This window comes from Cervus canadensis, chromosome 17 (assembly GCF_019320065.1).
Source record: "Cervus canadensis isolate Bull #8, Minnesota chromosome 17, ASM1932006v1, whole genome shotgun sequence".
Lineage (NCBI taxonomy): Eukaryota > Metazoa > Chordata > Mammalia > Artiodactyla > Cervidae > Cervus > Cervus canadensis.
The window spans coordinates 3079317-3096201 of NC_057402.1; the positions used below are offsets into that span (position 1 = coordinate 3079317).

Below are 16885 nucleotides of genomic sequence, written 5' to 3' on the forward strand. Positions count from 1 at the left end.
GCGGCAGTTTGTTGCCACTTTGCCAGCGATGACGAGCGTGTGGTTTCACAGCGCGGGGGCACCGCTGACTCTGTAGCCTCACCGTCAGCCTGGAGGAGTCCCGGCCCGTTCACTTACTGAACACCCTCCCAGGTGTATTAGGAGGTCATCGTCCGGGAACCTGGGATGTGGCCTGGGCTGCACGCGACCCGCCGGGCCAGTCTGACTGAGCCCGTCCTAGGCCCCCATCTCGTGTCTGTCTGTCTGGAGGCCTTGTGAGCCCTGGTCTCTCATTGGATGCCTTGGCGGGTGCCCCGCACGGCCCCCGCAGCAGGGCTTAAAGCAGACAGAGGCCGCGAGGGCACTCTGGGCTGCAGCCGCCCTTGGGTGGCCAGGCCAGGGCCGTGTCCTCGTCCTCGTGGGGCTAGCCCGCGGAGGAGGCTGCTCCTGTGGGGTAGGGTGACCCGTCCCCCCGCCCCCTCCAGGGTGCGTCTAGAATGTCTGGAAGGAACGGTCAGTGCTGTTGTCCTGAAGTTACAGGAGACGTCGCGGTGTCTGAGGAGGAGCCGCCTCCCCAGTCCCTGTGCCAGGAGAGCAGGGCCAGGGCGTGGGCCCGCCCTGCTGGGCAGGGGCTCTGCGTCTCTGAGGGCCTGGCACCCTGGCCCCGTGTAGCCGTGCTGGGAGGCAGGCTTGGGCCGTATCCTCTCCAGGGGAGCGGAAGAGCGCCTGGCTCCCGGCCTGTGGCCAGGCTCAGGCAGAGCCCGAGGTCAGGGCTGGGAGGCCTGCCCCTGGCTGAAGCTCTCAGGGTCCTCGCCTCGAGTCTGCCCCCTGCCGTGAGTGCCCTGTCCCCTACGGTGGACTCTGTGACCCTGGGCCTCAGTCTCCTGACTGCAGGTAGCAGTGTTAGCAAGGGAAAGGTGGGTGTATGCTTCCTGGACTCAGGTCAGAGAGGCTCCTATTCATTCATTCCTAGCCTCTCAGGATGCCATGTGGCGTACTAGGCACACGTTGTCTCGCTTTAACGCTCCCGCGAGCCGTCGGGGTTATCGTTACCTGTGCTGTTTCTCACATGAGCCACTGAAGGTGGGAGAATAGAGAGGAAGCAGCAGCTAGGAGCAGCACCAGGACTGGCCCGGCCCAGCCCTCTGCCGGCTCCCAGACCCCTCCTTGAGGGACGGGGGTCCCACACAGACCCTGCTGTTGGGCCCTAAGAGCTGGAGAAGCACCACCACCAAGGCCAGCGTCCAGGGCTGCTGGCCGCAGAACGCGGTTCACTTTTGTCTGCAGTCGGCGTCCCCAGGCCAAGTGACCCCCGAGGTCAGTCTGTGAACCACAGGCATCAGACTCCAGAGCAGGGACCTGCTGGTCAGGATGGAGGGAGGCCTGGAGAGGGGTTGCGTGGTGCCCACGAGGGACGCAGTGAGCCCAGCACGGAGCCGTCCTGTCTTCTCACCACCAGCATCCTGCGTCCACAGAAGGCCGATTCCTCTCGTGGAGGGTTTCTGGGCACGTGGATCATGCTGGAGAGGCTGGAGTTGGGGGTGATGTTTTGGCAGTTTGGATGGAGAAGCTTAATGCAGATGCTGCTGGGAGCTTTCCAAACATCTTTAGTGTCAGAAGGGCCTTTTTCAGTATTTTTTAGATACCGGGCACAGTCCTTCCAAGAACCCATGACACGTGTTCTTATTTATGGAGAGGCATCTAGGCCCAGGAAAGGGAAAAAGCCCACCCGTGATCACAAACCCGTGACTCCCAGAGTGGGGGCCCGAAAGCGCTCTGCTCCTCAGTGGCCGTGCAGTGAGCCCCGCGTGTCCCTTGTCCTTCCTCCAAGGTGAAAGCGCTGGCAGCCCCGCGTGCTTATTCCCTGCCACGCACACCCTGAGCAGCCAGCCCAACGCCAGAGCACTGGGAGCCTGTGGTGCAGACGCACGGCCGCGGCCTCTCCCTCTGCGGGCGCCCTCCCACCTCCTGCCTGGGAGCAAAGTAGCCCTCAGAGCGGCCCAGGCCCCGCGCCCCGAGACAGGCTTCAGCGTCGGCAGCCCCCGTGACCCCTGAGCCCCTCCCGCACCAGCGTCGCAGCCCGGGTTCTGTGCACGTGCCCCTGGGCCCGTGTCTTCACTCACCCGGCCTTGAAGAGCAACCCAGGGCCCTCCTGCGAGGGGCCAGGAGGTTGTCCCTGCCGGGGTCACCCGGCACGGCCACACAGCCTCCCACTGGCTTCATGAGCTCAGCCAGGTGCAGTGGGCGTGGGTGGCCCTGAGGTCGTGTCTGCGGAGCCCGTCAGCCCCTGAACAGCAGGCAAGCTCGTCCAGCCCGGGGGACGGCTAGGTGGTGAGCCCTCGTGAGGGGCTGCCGGCGCTGCCCTGGGTGGGGGCCTGGACTGGCCACAGCTCGGCCTGTGGAAACGGGGACAGCAGGCCTGGCAGCGGGAGCCCAGGGAGGGACGAGGCGGGCTCACTGCTGAGCCCGGGGGGCCGCGGGGAAGCCTGACTCTGCAGCCCGGGCTCTGACACAGACTTGTTCTCACTCCTCTGTGGTTGCTTCCCAGACAAGTGATGGAGCAGCAGCAGCACCAACAGCGACAGGAGTCTCTCGAGAGAAGAACCTCGGCCACAGGTGAGAGCGTCCCGCCCCTGCGGGGGCCGTCCCTGCCCTGGATGGTGCCTGGGACACACTGGGCACTCGGCGACCTGCTGCTGGGCGCACGGGCCTCGGAGGGTGCCAGCCACACCCCGCATTTCTAACTCGGATCTGACCCTGTCGCCGTGGCAGCTCTTCCCCATCACTCTGAGCGACCTGGGCTCCCTGCCTGGCCTCCAGGTGCGCAGGCCTGGTCTCTGCAGGCCCAGCACCCCGCGAGCGCCCCTTCTGCGGCTCCTTCACTTCCTCCGGGGCCGCCACCTCCCTCGCGCCCGTGCCCCCTTCACCAGGCTTCACTCCTGTCCCGGCGTAGTTCTTCCTTCCCTGAGGAAGCCTCCTGCAGGCTTCCAGCCGGCCGGAGCCCCTCCTCACAGGCCAGGTGGCACTGTGCGTCTGCTCTTTCTGGCACTTGTCACCCTCCGCGGTGACAGATGTGCAGTCGTCCGTGTGATTGACTCACTGCTCCCCACCAGGCCATGAGCTCCAAGAGCACGGAGCCTGTGGCCACTGGTCCCCAGCGCCCTGCACAGGGCCGGGCAGGCAGCAGAGACCCAGACGGGGGGTGGGGCGGGACTGCCCAGCACGCGGCGCTGCTCCTGGACACGCGCCCCTGTCGGCCCTGCCGCCGTCCCCCAAGGCCAAGGGGGTGGCCACCATTGCATCTCGGGGGCTGAGGTCTGCCAGTGCCTGGCGGGTGCTCAGTGCTGAGAAGGAGCAGAGGAGGAGACAGATGCCATTTGTGCACCAGAGGGCTTCCTCTCCCCGGGAAGACCACCGCTGAGTGGCAGGAAGGCAGTGGAGCTCGGGGGCACGAAGCCAGTATGTGTCACTGGGTCCCGCCAGGCCCCAGGTGTCGGCAGGGACCGGGACAGTAGCAAGTGCCTCCTGAGGGGCTTCCTGGAAGAGTGACCCTGGGCCGTTCCTCATCCGCCGAGGAGCTCCCCGAGAGGCTCCCGCGGGGCCTAGGCACTCACCGAGCCCACCGCTGTGTTTCAGGACCCAGCCTCCCGCCGGGGCACCCCTCCTCTGCGGCCAGCGCCCCCCTCTCGTGCAGCGGCCCTCCACCCCCACCCCCACCCCCCGTCCCACCACCACCCACGGGGGCCACCCCCCCGCCCCCGCCCCCACTGCCGGCCGGAGGAGCCCAGGGCGCCAGCCACGATGAGAGCTCCGTGTCCGGCCTGGCCGCCGCCCTGGCTGGGGCCAAGCTGAGACGAGTGCAGCGGGTGAGCGTCGCGGGCCCCTGGGGGTGGGCGGGGGAGGATGAGGCTAGGGGGCCCTTCCCTACCAGGGGGCGCATCACCACCCTCCCCAACCCTGGTTCCCCGGTTACCAGGAGAACTGGGGCGGCGCTGCGTGAGGCGGAGCTGCCGCCCCCCTTAGGAGGAAACCGAGGGCTGGGCATGTGAGCAGCTTGTCCCGAGCACGCAGGCCAGCAGCTGCAGCGTGGACTCAGGCCCTGGGTCTCCTGAGTTTAAGTCTGTCAGCTTCCTCGGGCTCAGCTGGTCCTCCCCAGCCGTCCCCAGTGTCCTGGCAGGTGGAGCTTCTGGAAGAAGGCCGTGTGTGTTTGTGGGCTAAAGGGCACCTCTGATTCACTGTCATGCCCCCTTGCCCCTCAGATCACACCCGCCCTCGTCAAGGCCGCTGACCATGAGCCAGTGGACCTGGGGCATGTCTGTGAACAGTGACCTCCAGTCGACGGCTCCCTCCGGACTCTTGACTTTGACACCAGCGGGTGGGGTTGGGGAAGGGCCTGGCCTGGCCTCTTCCAGCTCTACCGTCACACCCAGCCCCTTTTCCCTCAAGTCACTGGCCTGAAGCATCCTCTCCCCTTAGCCAGAAGATGCGTCCGGAGGCTCCAGTCCCAGCGGGCCCTCAAAGTCTGACGCCAACCGGGCCAGCAGTGGGGGTGGTGGAGGAGGCCTCATGGAAGAGATGAACAAGCTGCTGGCCAAGAGGTGGGTGTGTTGACTGACCGCGGCCAGCTCAGCTGCTTGTGGGGAGCTCCTGCTCCCAGTTCCCGGCCCAGAGGGGTAGGGGGGTGCAGTACCACCCTCCCCAACCAGCAGCCACCATCCCCTGGCTTCAGCCGGGCAGGGGGACTATCAGTCAGGTTTCCCTTCTCCGGGGGTCAGTCTGAGACATCGAGCCAAAAGGAGTCCTCTCAAGTCTAAAACGTGCCTCATTTCAGTCAAACAAGTGTTCATCTCAAAGTATCTGCCGTGTCTCAGCCTTGTCCTGAGCGAAGAGAAATTTGGAGATAATTTCAGAGTTGAATTCTCCGGGAAAAAGAGAACTGTTCCCCCTGGGGAATGGGTGATGATGGGGCCCATCCTATGGGGAGGTTACAGAGGCCCCAGGAGGAGTGACCGGGTGGCCGGAGCCCCGAGGATGTCCCCCCAGAGACAGAGCAGCAGTGGCCCCATGTCCTGGTCGGCTCCGGGGATCGGGCCTCCACTCCCATCCGCACCAGCGCCTGCGGCTCCGGTTCACCCAGGGTGATCAGCCTGTCGCCACGGCGCTTGGTTGGTCCCCAGCTGCATCCCTAGCAGGTGGAGCGGTCAGTCAGCTCCCTCTGGGAGAGATCACAGAGCTCGGGCCGTACTTGTGGACATGGGGTGGCAGCAGGGGTATGCTGATGGGGTCCTGTGCCCTGGCTCACCCGGGTGCCGGAGGACTGGGAGCGGGCCTCGCCTCCAGCATGCTCCTTGCTGTCCAAGAAAAGCAGCCTCGTCATGCAGGCAGGTTGGACTCCATTCCAGGGGGGCCTCATGTTAAAAATAGAAGATTTTCTTTAAAAACAAAATATGCACACTCTCCCCAAGCCCAGCACCAGTGCCTTCACAGTAACAGCTTGGCCTTGATGGTTTAGACCAAACGGAGAGGAAGTTTCTCAGAACAGGAAAAGGCCAGTGTTCCGGGAGCCAGGGAGACGCCAGGTGCTGGCGGCAGAGCCGGGCCCACAGAGAACACACACCCCACACAACCAGCAAGGAGCTCGCAGGCTGTTCTTTGAACGGAGGACCTGGCGGAGCTGCTGCCTCCTCCCTCCGAGGGCCACCCCACAGCCTTTCCCAGGCGGGGGCATCTTGCATCTTGTCCACAGGTGCGCGGCGCAGGAAACCTCCACGGGACTGGAGGGGCCTGGTCCGCTGTTTTCTTAGAAGACCAAACGCTGGCTCTGGACGGGCACAGGGGCAGACCAGGGAGGAGCCGGGGTGCTTGCACCCAGCACTGGAAATAAAGACGGGACAGCCAGCCCAGACACAAATGCAGAGGCAGGACTGAGCGGGCACGCTGGCGGGAGGAAGACGTCGGGAACGATTCCCGGGTCTCTAGGAGGACCCGTCCTTCCCGGGGTGAGCAGATGAAGAATGGGCCGCCGTGTGACTGAGGAGGCTGCAGCGTGGGCTGGTCCCTCAATGGGGACAGCCCGCTGGTGGCCGTCACCCCATCAGGCTGGCTTCCCCCGTGATGGGCAGCTCACTTGTGAGCTCTGGAGCACTGTGTGTTCTGGCAGCTTCAGAGAGGCTGCTGCGTGTGGATTTGAGAACTAGCCAGATGTCGGTGCCCAGTGCGGCCAGCGGAGAGCAGTGAGTTTTCAGGGTGTTTGAGCAGGGCCTCAGCCCCAGGCGGGTGCTGTCGTGACCAGAGGCGTCTGTCGGAGCCTCTCCTTCCTGAGCAGCTCTTCGCAGCATCCAGGCTGGGAGCGCGTGGCTGCTGGGCTCCAAGGCAGAGGGACTTCAGGGTGACGGCAGGCTTCCTCCTCCCGCAGACTGCAGACTGACCTGCGGGGTTCTCCTACCCCTCACGGCCAGGCCTGGGTGTTCTGGGGCCATAGCTGTCACCCAGCTCTTCTGACCTGGATGGGGTGTGGACCAACTTCTGTCCTTCGGGTGCTGTAGACAGAGATGCAAGTGTGCCCACGCCCCCCGCCAGACCAGTTTGGCGTCTAGAGTCCTGGGGCCAGCACAGAAGGCCTGGACACTCGCTCAGGCATCACCCCAGGCCAGATAGGTGCCTGGACAAGCTGCCTCCTTCACACGAACCAGGTTAGACCCCAGCAAGGGGCCTCTGAGGACCAAGCCACGTCCACACAGAAGAGGCGTCCGGTCAGTGTGGAAACCTCCAGGACTGATGGCATGTCTTCTTCCTCCTGTGTTAGGAGAAAAGCAGCCTCCCAGACAGACAAGCCGGCTGACAAGAAGGAAGACGAAAGCCAAACAGTAAGTGCACCCACCGCCAGCCTGCCCCGGCTTCCCGTGCCGTGTGGACACACCAGGCCCTGCCGTGCTTCTGCTCGGCTTTCAGCACACACACTTATCTCGTTAACTCACTCTTTGCTGCTGGATTGTGAGCCCTGCGAGGACCAGGCGTGCATATTCCACTATCCGCATGCCTTGCACCAAGTATGGAGTCCATCCAGCTGACTCTGCCTGACCGTCTCCAAGTGCAGAGGCCTGTGTGGCTGGGAGCCTGGGGGTAGTCACGGGTCTCCAGAGACCGTGGCTGGTTCAGCCAGCACCACCAGCCCCAGCTCCCTGGGCTCTCGGAAGAAAAGGAGTGGGAGCACTCAGTCGTCTCTGACTCTTTGTGACCCCACGGACTGTAGCCCGCCAGGCTCCTCTGTCCATGGGATTTTCCAGGCGAGAATACTGGAGTGGGTTGCCATTCCCTTCTCCAGGAGATCGTCCCAAGCCAGGAACTGAACCTAGGTCTCTGGCATTGTAGGCAGATTCTTTACCGTCTGAGCCACCAGGAAAGAATGGGTTTCAAATCCTAGGGACCCAGGAGAAATCTTTGACCCCAAAGGTAGAGTTTTCCTTCTCTGACTCCCCTTCTTCTATAGGCCTCCAGGCCACTGCGAGTTCCATTTGCCTTGGTCCCACATCTTGGTCGCATGTGGTTGGGACGCCTCTTCCAGGGCCGAGACAGTCCCACACAGCAGAGCGAGTGCAGTGTGGCCAGGGACACTGGCAGCTGGCTTTTCTTTTTTCTTTTTTCTTTTTGGCCGTCCTGCACAGATTGGGGATCCTAGTTCCCCAGCCAGGGATCGAACCTGGGCGCTCAGCAGTGAAAGCGGTCCGTCCTAACTACTGGACCTCCAGGGGGTCCCTGGCGTTTTCATTTCTTCACTGTTCAGTGTTTTCCAGATCTTCTCCCCTGAACGTGCACAAGGTTTAAAGAAGGAAAGCACCCCGAATGTGGAGTCAGGTGGCTTGGGCGGGGCTACTGCCCCTTGCTGGCCATGGGGCTCTAACGATGTGTCCCAGGCATGAAGAGCACAGCCCCCCGGGCACCAGGCAGCCTCGCGGGCTGTGAGACGGGCCAGTGGAGGCGCCTGCAGGGGCTGGGGGTGCTCTTCCCAGCTTGCAACTGGGGCCGAACTTCCCTTTATAGAGGGAGCAGTCTCACTAGTTATTTTTAAAATAATAGGATGACGTTAAAATTTTTTCTGACTTTTCTTCAATTACTCTAATTTCACCTGTAATGTCTCCCACTCTCGCCTGTTTCCTTTGGGTCCTGGTCCCCAGGCACACGTGTTGATTTCCATAATTTCATTAACTGTACTCTCTCTCACAACAAGAGGCCTTGGGAGATCTTCCTGAGACCCACAGCCCCTGAGACCACCCTGCCTCTGAATCAGCGACTCCAAGAATTCATTCATACACCCCACAAATACAGGGTGGGGGGTTCCTGACAGTTGCCGGGTCGGTACTCGGTGTGGGGACCGGCGGTGAGCAGTTGTCCTGACTCTCGTCCGCTGTGTCTCCCTGCAGTCTTCTCCTTCCCTGACTGCCATGGGGTGGACCACCTCCCTGCACCACCTGGAGTCTTCATTAGTGAAGCACAGTGGTTGTCTCACTGTGAAAGTAACACTGGTTCACTGGATAATTTGGAAAACTGAGGTCTCCTAGATGACCTGGCCCGAAGGTCCCCACCCAGCCGGCCTTCCTAACCAGATTGACAACAGAGCCTTTCTCTTCCGTTTCAGGAAGAGCCCAGCACCTCTCCATCTCCGGGGACCCGAGCAGCCAGTCAGCAGCCCCCCAGCTCATCAGGTAGGGGGTCCCACCCTTCCTGCACCAGGCGTGGGGTCTTAGAGTGGGAGGGGCTCTCACAGAAAGGCGATCTGACCCCCATGGCCTCACTTGGCAGATGAGCAGAGAGGCTGAGCTGGTGGGGTGCCCTGCCATCTTGCACGGAAGCCCCCCTGACCCCCATCAGTGGCCGCCTGCAGTCTGAGCCTGAGCCCAAGCAGGGCACCCTGGAGGAGAGAGTACCACATCTGGCTGTTTCCCCAGCAGGCCTGCCTGCACCTACAAGGGGTGGGAGAGATGCGCCTGGAGGCTCAGCTTCCTGGCCTTGGGCCCTCCTCTGAAGAGGAGCATGTAAATGCCGCAGTCCTGCTCCTTGCAAAACGCCAGGATGTTACGATCACCACCAAGGAGCCTTGCCCACTGAGCAGTCAGCCAGACGAGGCCTGCAAAGCAGAGGGCCCTTAACTTACCCTGGTCCGAGCTCTGGGACAGGCGTGTGGTCAGAAGAGCGCCTCCAGGCTCTGTGGTGGGAAGATGCCACTGCGGTTGATCCCTCAGTCATTCAACAAACATCTCAGGGTCTGCTCTGAGCCAGGCCTGTGCTCCCGAGCTCACTGCGGGGGAGCCAGTGGCGGGAGGCTCAGGCCCGCTGTTGGCAGCTCGCTGGGGCACGGCTCTGCGGCCACCTGGGCCTCACGCCCTGCCCCTCTGCTGGCTTGTCGGACTCCCTGTGAGGCTGGGGTCCATGGCCTCTCCTCAGGCAGTGGCACGATTCTTGGTGAGTGACCGTGTGAACGCCTCATGTCCCAGTGGAGGGGGTGCGTGTTTCCAGTTAGAAGCTCAGTGCGTGTAAGTGGTGCGCCTGGAGCTCGGGTGTGGTCCCGCTCCCAGGTCTGCCCTGCAGGCCCAGCGAGCGTCAGCCCGCGGCCTCCAGGCTCAGCTCAGAGCGGCCGGCCCCTGCAGCGCCTGGGATCTTTCCCTTCTGCCTCTCTGCTCATCCTGCCAAGTCAGGGAGTGCATTCAGTTCAGTGGCCCTCTTGTAGTAAAGTGAAGTGCAGTTAAAGAGCACTTGAGAAAGGAAAGACAAATCAATTTCCAAGGCCAGGTTGGGAAAGAGCCAGCCAGCAGTGTACGGGGAAAGCCACGGAGCCCGGGGACAGCCGGGACGCTGGCCCGCAATGCAGGTGTGGGCTGCGCGGAGGGTGCAGGCGAGAGGATTCCTGTGCCGGGCCCGGCCCACTGCTGGAGGCACAGGTTACTGCTGCAGGTCCTGGTTCAGAGCTCTGCTGCCCAGCTGGCACTCATTCCCAGGAAAGCCCTAGCCATGGGGAGAGGACTTGAAACCAGGTCAACCAAGTAGCGGGAGCAGGGGCTCCCGACCTGAGTTGGGGAGATGCAGGTGCCAGGCCTGCAAGGGCGGCCTGGGCCACGGGAGCCGGGGCGGGGCCGTCTGCCTGGGATGCTGCGGGGCGCGGGGCCACGGGCACGCTCCCAGCCCTGAGGCGCTTCGTCCGTGCCATGAACCGACAGAGGCCAGCCGGAAGCCCTGGGAGCGGAGCGGCTCAGCGGAGAAGCCCGTGTCCTCCTTGCTGTCCAGGTGAGCCGCCCCAGAAGCCCGCGCCACACCCGAGTCGGGGGCCCAGGCAGGCCTCGGCACCAACTCACCTCTGCTCCATTCCGCCCACTTCGTAGAACCCCATCTGTGGCCAAGAGCCCCGAAGCTAAGAGCCCCCTGCAGTCACAGCCTCACTCTAGGTACCGAACCGCCCGTCTCTGGGGCCTCCTCTGTCCCCTCCCGTGACTAACACCCCGGCCCCTGCCGCGTTGTCGTCTAACACCTGCCTCTGGGAGAGGGTGGGCTGTGCTCCGTGAGGGACGGGGCAGGCCGGCTCCTCCTCACCCTCGTTGATGGGGGGCCTGAGGCCCAGGGGGCCGGACTATCCAGAGAGACTGTGCAGGGCTACGGAGGTGCCGTCCCAGCTCTGGGCTTGCCAGCCGGGACAGCAGGCTCGCCAGGGGTCCTCTGCAGCCTCCACTGCCCGCTCCACCCCGCGCAGAGGTCTGCTCACCCCCCGCAGGGCGGTCGTGTGTGTGGACGGCAGCCGCACGCGGGAAGTCCCTCCTCACCAGCCCTCACTGCGTCCTGCGGCCCACAGTCCCGGGGCTGGCCCCACACCGCACCTTCTCCCCTTCCTCTGCGGCTTCCCAGAGAGATGCTGACCATGTTTCCCAAACCAAAAGCTGACGTGATAACAGGATGAGTTGTTTGCAACAGGTCGCTCAAAAAAAAACTCAGGCAATCACATGGTAACCACGGGCCAAGTGTGGCCTGAAGGTGCAGGCTTCTAGAGCCCACACTGAGGAGTGTCTCCACCGTCCATCACAACTCGAAGGGGAACCACCCAGAGCAGGCGGAGCTTGGTCCTGGTCTGGCCGAGTCAACCAAGAGAGCGCTCCGAGCACTCAGGCCGGCCCCACGGGAGCGGCGGGGACACGTGGGTGCTCAGACAGGGGTGCCCCGGTGTCAGCCAGGGCTTGTGGGGGGCCTGAGTCAGCCAGCTCCTTGGCCGGGCCTGAGGTCCCTGCCTGCACAGAGCTCGTCTCCGTGTGCAAAGACCCACAAACAAGACAAGCCTGCATTCCTAGAGGTGCTCGGGGGAAGACAGCGAGGGTCCCGGGGTGGGTAGTGCAGGGCACAGAAGGGCTTCAGGGAGGGGGCTTCTCAGAGGCAATGTTTGAGTGGACACGGATGAGGGGAGCCCACCCTGAAGAGTGTGGGGGCGGCCTTGCAAGCTGAAAGAGTGGCGAGTGCTAAGGCCCTCAGCCTGCCCCCAGCCTGGCGCAAGTACGAGTTCAGAGAAGAGAAAGGAGAGCAGAGTGGCTGACACGCGTGGGACGTGGAGAGGGTGGAGGAAGGCATACTGAGAGGGGGAAAATGTGGGTTTATCCCACGAGAAGGCTGCGGTCCGTGGGCCCTGGGCCAGGTCGCCATGATGCAGCGCCTCTCTGGGCTGCTCGCCTGGCTGGAGGCAGGAGGTGAACCCATCAGGCAGGAGCCAGAGTAGGGCCCGGGGAGGTGAGGCGGGCAGGGCCGGCCTATGGCTCTTGCGAGCTGTGGCTCGCTGGTCCTGCTGGTGGAGCAAGGACGGGCTGCCAAGTTTGAGCAGCCAGGTGTCCCTCCCAGGGCGAGCACGCTGTCCAGGGCGTTCCCACTGGGAAAGCAGGTTCTCCAGCTCCGAGCCCGAGTGCCTCCTAGACTCACAGATGGTGCCCTGGGGGGAGCCGCTCTAGGGCCCACAGAGATGTCGGGGTCACTAGGCGGGGGGCTGTCCAGAGGGGAGGACCAGGGCCCAGAGAGGTGACGCAGTTTGTCCAGGTGCCCCGGAAAATTGCTCTTCAAACAAGGACTTGAACCTACAGCAGGGAAGGGGCCCTCTTTCCCCACCAGGATCCAAAATTACACACTCAGTCAGGACCACATTTGGCCGCTTTACTGAGTTCATCCAGAGACGTGCAGGAGCGCTTTATTTTTTTCTTTTTTAATCCGGGTTTGTGCACTGGACCACTAAAATTTTATTTACATGGCATTCAATGGCTTTTTAATCCAGCTTTCCTGAGATATAATTGACATCTTCTGTGTGAGTTCAAGGTGCAGAGCACGGTGACTTCATGTGTTAGACGCTGTAAACGATTACTGCGGGCAGGCAGGTTAAAACGTCCATGACCTCGCAGTCAGCCTCCTCTGTGTGTGCAGTGAGAACTTCCGGATCTCCTTCCTGCGCGCCTCCCAAGTACGCAGCACAGTACCTCCAGGCGCGGTCACTGCGCTGCACGTTCACCCCCACACCCCACTACCGCAGCTGCGTGCCCGACTGCCTCACCAGCCGCCCCCCCACCCCGGCAGCCACCAGGCCACTCTGTTTCCAGGAGCTTGGCTTTTCGAGACCTTTTTATTTTGTTTGGAGTATAGCCAGTTAGTAAGAAATGCTGTGACAGTTTCAGGCGCACAGTAAAGGGCAGCCACACACGCATGTGGCCACTCTTCCCCGAGCGCCCCTCTCCTCCGGCGGCCACGTGACCCTGGGCAGAGCCCCCTGTGCTGCTCCGTAGGGCCCTGTTGTTTGCCCGTTTTAAGTCAGGGCTTTTCTGGATTTTACGTGTGAGTGAGATCACACAGCATTTGTCTTTCTCTGGCTGATTTCACTCAGCACAGTGTCCATGTTGTCACAAATGGCAGGACTTCCTTCTTTCTCATTGTGGAATACTTCATTCTATAAGTGTTTGTGATGTGTACCTATATCTGTACATGTGTGTACACACACACCCACGTAGATACAGATAGGACATCATCTTCATCCACTCATCGGTCAGTGGACACTCAGGTTGTCTCCATGTCATGGTGGTTGTGAACAGCCGACCGCGAGTGTGGGGTTCGGCTGTCTGCTGGGAACAGCGAGCTTGTTCCCTGCGGCTGTGTCCCCAGAAGGGGGATCGCCGGCCCACATGGAGGCCCCTCCACGCTGTTCTCCGTCACAGCCGCACCAGTGCTTCAGTGTCCTGCTGGTTTCCTCTGCTGCAGAGGACGCCAGCCCGACCTGATCTGCACAGTGACGCCTGGCGGTCGTGCCAGTTCCCCCGGTCAGTGTGTCCTGACTGTCACATGTCCACTCCCCCAGTCAGGTGTGTCCGCCGGCTGTCACGTGTTCACTCCCCCAGTCAGGTGTGTCCTCTGGCTGTCACGTGTGTGTCCGCCGGCTGTCATGTGTCCACTCCCCCAGTCAGGTGCATCCACTGGCTGTCACATGTTCATTCCCCCAGTCAGGTGTGTTTGCTGGCTGTCATGTGTGTCCGCCGGCTGTCACGTGTGTGTCCGCCAGCTGTCACGTGTCCCATTCCCCCAGTCAGGTATCTGTCCACCAGCTGTCACATGTGTGTGTCAGTCGGCTGTCACGTGTCCACTCCCCCAGTCAGTTGTGTGTCCGCCGGCTGTCACATGTGTGTCCGCTGGCTGTCACGTATCCAGTTCCCCCAGTCAGGTGTGTGTTCACTGGCTGTCACGTGTGTCCACTGGCTGTCATTCCTATAGGTGGCTCTGGCCATGTCATTTCCCTGAACCTGCCTCTCTCTCCACATGGGGAGAGAAACTGAATCCAGAAAGTGCTCCCTCAGCACCGTGATTCCCCTTTGAAAGGCCAGGTGAAAGCATCTGCCAAGATTTTCTTTGTTTTTTTTGACCACTCTGTGCCACTTCTGGGATCTTAGTTCCCCGACCAGGGATCGAACCTGGGCCCTGGCAGTGAAAACACCACCGGACCGCCAGGGGAGTCCCTGTCAAGACTTCCCAGGGAGGATTCGTGTGCGGGACACATTAAATTTCAAACTAGCTAAGCTTAGTTCAGACACGTCAGAGAAGGACAGTCCCCAAAACCGAGCAGTCTGCCTGAGAAGAGTGAAACCACATACAGAGCCGGTCGCCAACACCAGGGACACTGGTTCGTGTCAGATGCGGGTGCCTCGGCCGAGCATCGCTAGTTTTCCCCAGGCCGTGGTCTAGCCTGGCTCAGAGCGCTTACTCTGAACCAGCTTATCAACATCCTCTTCCCAGGGGAGGGAGCGTGTGGCTCAGAACGCCATCCACATGCGTGGGTGCTTCCGTGTGAGCACTGTCCAGTCGGGAGACCCCAGGTCCTGACGCTTGGGTTGGGAAATATGATCACGGTACCCAGGAGGCCCTCTTAAGGTGGAGACAGGGCGTGAGAGTCCTTTCTGAGGCGCCAGAGCAGCAGCATTTGAAGAGGGCAGAGCCAGGCCCGCAGCGGGCAAGTGCTGGGGTGCCCACTTGCCTCTTGAGCTCAGCTCCCCCAGTGCCCACCCAACCACACCCCGCCGCCCTCTCCCCAGGATGAAGCCAGCGGGGAGTGTCAACGACGTGGCCCTGGATGCCTTAGATTTGGACCGGATGAAACAGGTGAGTGTGTGTGTCCAGAGAGGCTGTGCAGGAGCCAGGGCTGGGGGCTTCTGGGGGCCGCGGGGGTGGCAGGCCCAAGAAGGCCCCAAGCAGGCGGGGAGCCGCATGCAGCCTCAGTGCCTCTGCCCCGTCTTTACCAGGAAAGGGCTCTGGGCCCTCCCAGCCTGCCTCTGGGTGGGGCCGCTCTGGCTTCGCCCAGGTATTTCTGAGGCATCGCAGGGTGTCCCATCCTGCCTCACACACACCGTTCCCCGGTGGTGGGGTTGCTGAGAACACGGAGGGACGTGGCTCTGAAGGGAGCCTGGCCGCCCCTGCCCGTGACCACAGCCACCGTCACCCCGAGGCCCTGCTCCCAACAGGAGATCCTCGAGGAGGTGGTCCGGGAGCTTCACAAAGTGAAGGAGGAGATCATCGATGGTGAGTGGCGCCCCTACCGCACCCCGACCCCGCCACGGGGCAGCACCCAGGCCAGGCTCACGCCGAGGGTCCTCGGGGAGGGCAGGGGTGCCTGTGCCAGGGGCCAGGATGGCCCAGCCAGCGAGGCTGTCCTGGGCTGGGAGGCTGAAGGTTTGCCCTGAGGGGTTTCGTTCTTCCTCCCCACAGCCCACTCCGGCCTCCCAGTTCTCTGGTTGGGCAGACTGAGGCGGCCCAGACAGATTAAGGAGCTTGTCCAAGTGTGAGCACGTGCTCGCGGTCTGCGCCCCGGTCTGACTCTCCTGGGCTCCCTCCCAGATGAGTCGGAGGCGGGGAGGGGTGCATTCACCAGTTCAGAGCAGCTTTGAACCATCTGCTCTTTATCTTAGTATCCCGTGGACTTAGATCACTGTTTTTATTCTGCTGCTTCCGATCCCCGGGTTTGGGGCTACAAGGGCAACTGCTGCCTTCCCAGAGGCTAGAGGGCCCCAGAAGCCACAGAACTACCTAAGGGCCTGACCGAGTCCACCGCCTGCTGGGTGCAGTGAATCACATCCATTCGTCCATTCCCCACTGGAGCCTTTGAAACGGCTGGCTCAGATCTGGGGCCAGAGGAAAAGGAAAGGTGTGGGCCAGGCTGGCTGAGCCCCAGAGCAGGGAGGCGCGGTCCGGGCGCCCCCCCCCCCCGCCCCACCCCATCACGAGTGGGGGACTCTGGAGAGAGGAGAGCGGCTGGGAGCCAGCAGACCCGGACCCCTGCCCGGGGCTGGGTGATCGGCCACACCCTGTCCTTGATCCAGCGGCAAGCGCTCAACTTCCTGTTGGTCCAGTCCCCTGCCAGGCTGGGATGGGCAGATAAGCAGTTAATGAATGAAGAGGGGAGACAGAGCGGGAGCCAAAAAGAGACACACAGGCCAACTGTTAACCCCACTTTATTGCTGGGCACCCCTGCCTCGGGAGGCCATGGGCCGGAGTGGGGTGGGGCGGACTGGGGGCGCCTCGGTCTCCACCTGCTATAGCGGCCGCAGTGGACACGGCCCCTCGCGCGGGCAGCTAAGGGACTGAGACCCTCTCCTGTCCTGTCCCTCAGCCATCAGGCAGGAGCTGAGCGGGATCAGCACCTCGTAGGCCAGAGCCCCTGACGCCGCCCACGACCCCGGGCCACCCGACGGCGGGGCCCCCACAGAGCCCAGTGCCCAGGCCTCCGGCACACTCGGCACGCGCTGAAGCTAGGACGTGCTTCGTTTAAGTCTTAACCTGTGATAAAACATTAAAATGAGGAGAAAAGTTCAGTTCCTGGATTTTTTTAGATTCAACCTGACACAAAACACCAGGCCTACAGCCTTTTTTTGTATTTTATATCTGCCTATTTAAGTGTACGTTTCTTTGGGTTCATAGAGAAGACGCCCCAAGTCACGCGCCTCGTTAGAAGGTCTCAAGTTTTCTCCTAGGTGCCCCCGGGAGCGGCGGCCGCTTCCACGCGGCTCCTCCCCGCATCCCGGCGGTGAGGGTCCGTCCACGCACCAAGCCGTCTGTGTCCACGTGGTAATAAACGCTTACTGTCCACACCCCGGCTCTGGCTTGATCACTCAGCGCCAGCTCCCGGTCTCGCCTGGCTGGGGAGGCCTCTTCTTGGGGGAGGGCCTGCAGAGTGGTGCCAGGAGTTGGGGGGGCCAGACGGGGGCCTTGGGAGTGAGGCAAGGAAGGACAGGGTGTGGGCTGCCAGCTCGGGCGCTTCCAGCAGGGGTCCTGGGGGCTGCCACTCCCGGTAGGCCTCCTCCAGGGAGGTGGGGCCTGTGTGGGAACATCAGAGGGGCCAGGAGGGTGCACCTGCTCAAACCCC

The 16885-nt window shown here is 62.5% G+C and overlaps 1 protein-coding gene across 7 annotated transcripts in view; it reads left to right on the plus strand.

Moving 5' to 3' along the window:
• Nucleotides 1-16610, plus strand: part of EVL (Enah/Vasp-like) — a 141332-nt gene extending 124722 nt beyond the window's left edge. For 3 of the 7 annotated variants that reach the window (XM_043434461.1, XM_043434459.1, XM_043434460.1), the window contains exons 5-14: nt 2528-2595; nt 3616-3845; nt 4456-4577; nt 6785-6845; nt 8615-8681; nt 10191-10257; nt 10353-10415; nt 14562-14628; nt 14988-15045; nt 15232-16126. In XM_043434461.1, coding sequence (XP_043290396.1) covers nt 2528-2595; nt 3616-3845; nt 4456-4577; nt 6785-6845; nt 8615-8681; nt 10191-10257; nt 10353-10415; nt 14562-14628; nt 14988-15045; nt 15232-15308 — 880 coding nt within the window. In that variant the 3' untranslated portion in view covers nt 15309-16126. The other 4 variants (XM_043434462.1, XM_043434463.1, XM_043434465.1 and 1 more) reach the window with 3 other exon arrangements.
• The last annotated feature ends 275 nt before the right edge of the window (nt 16611-16885 follow it).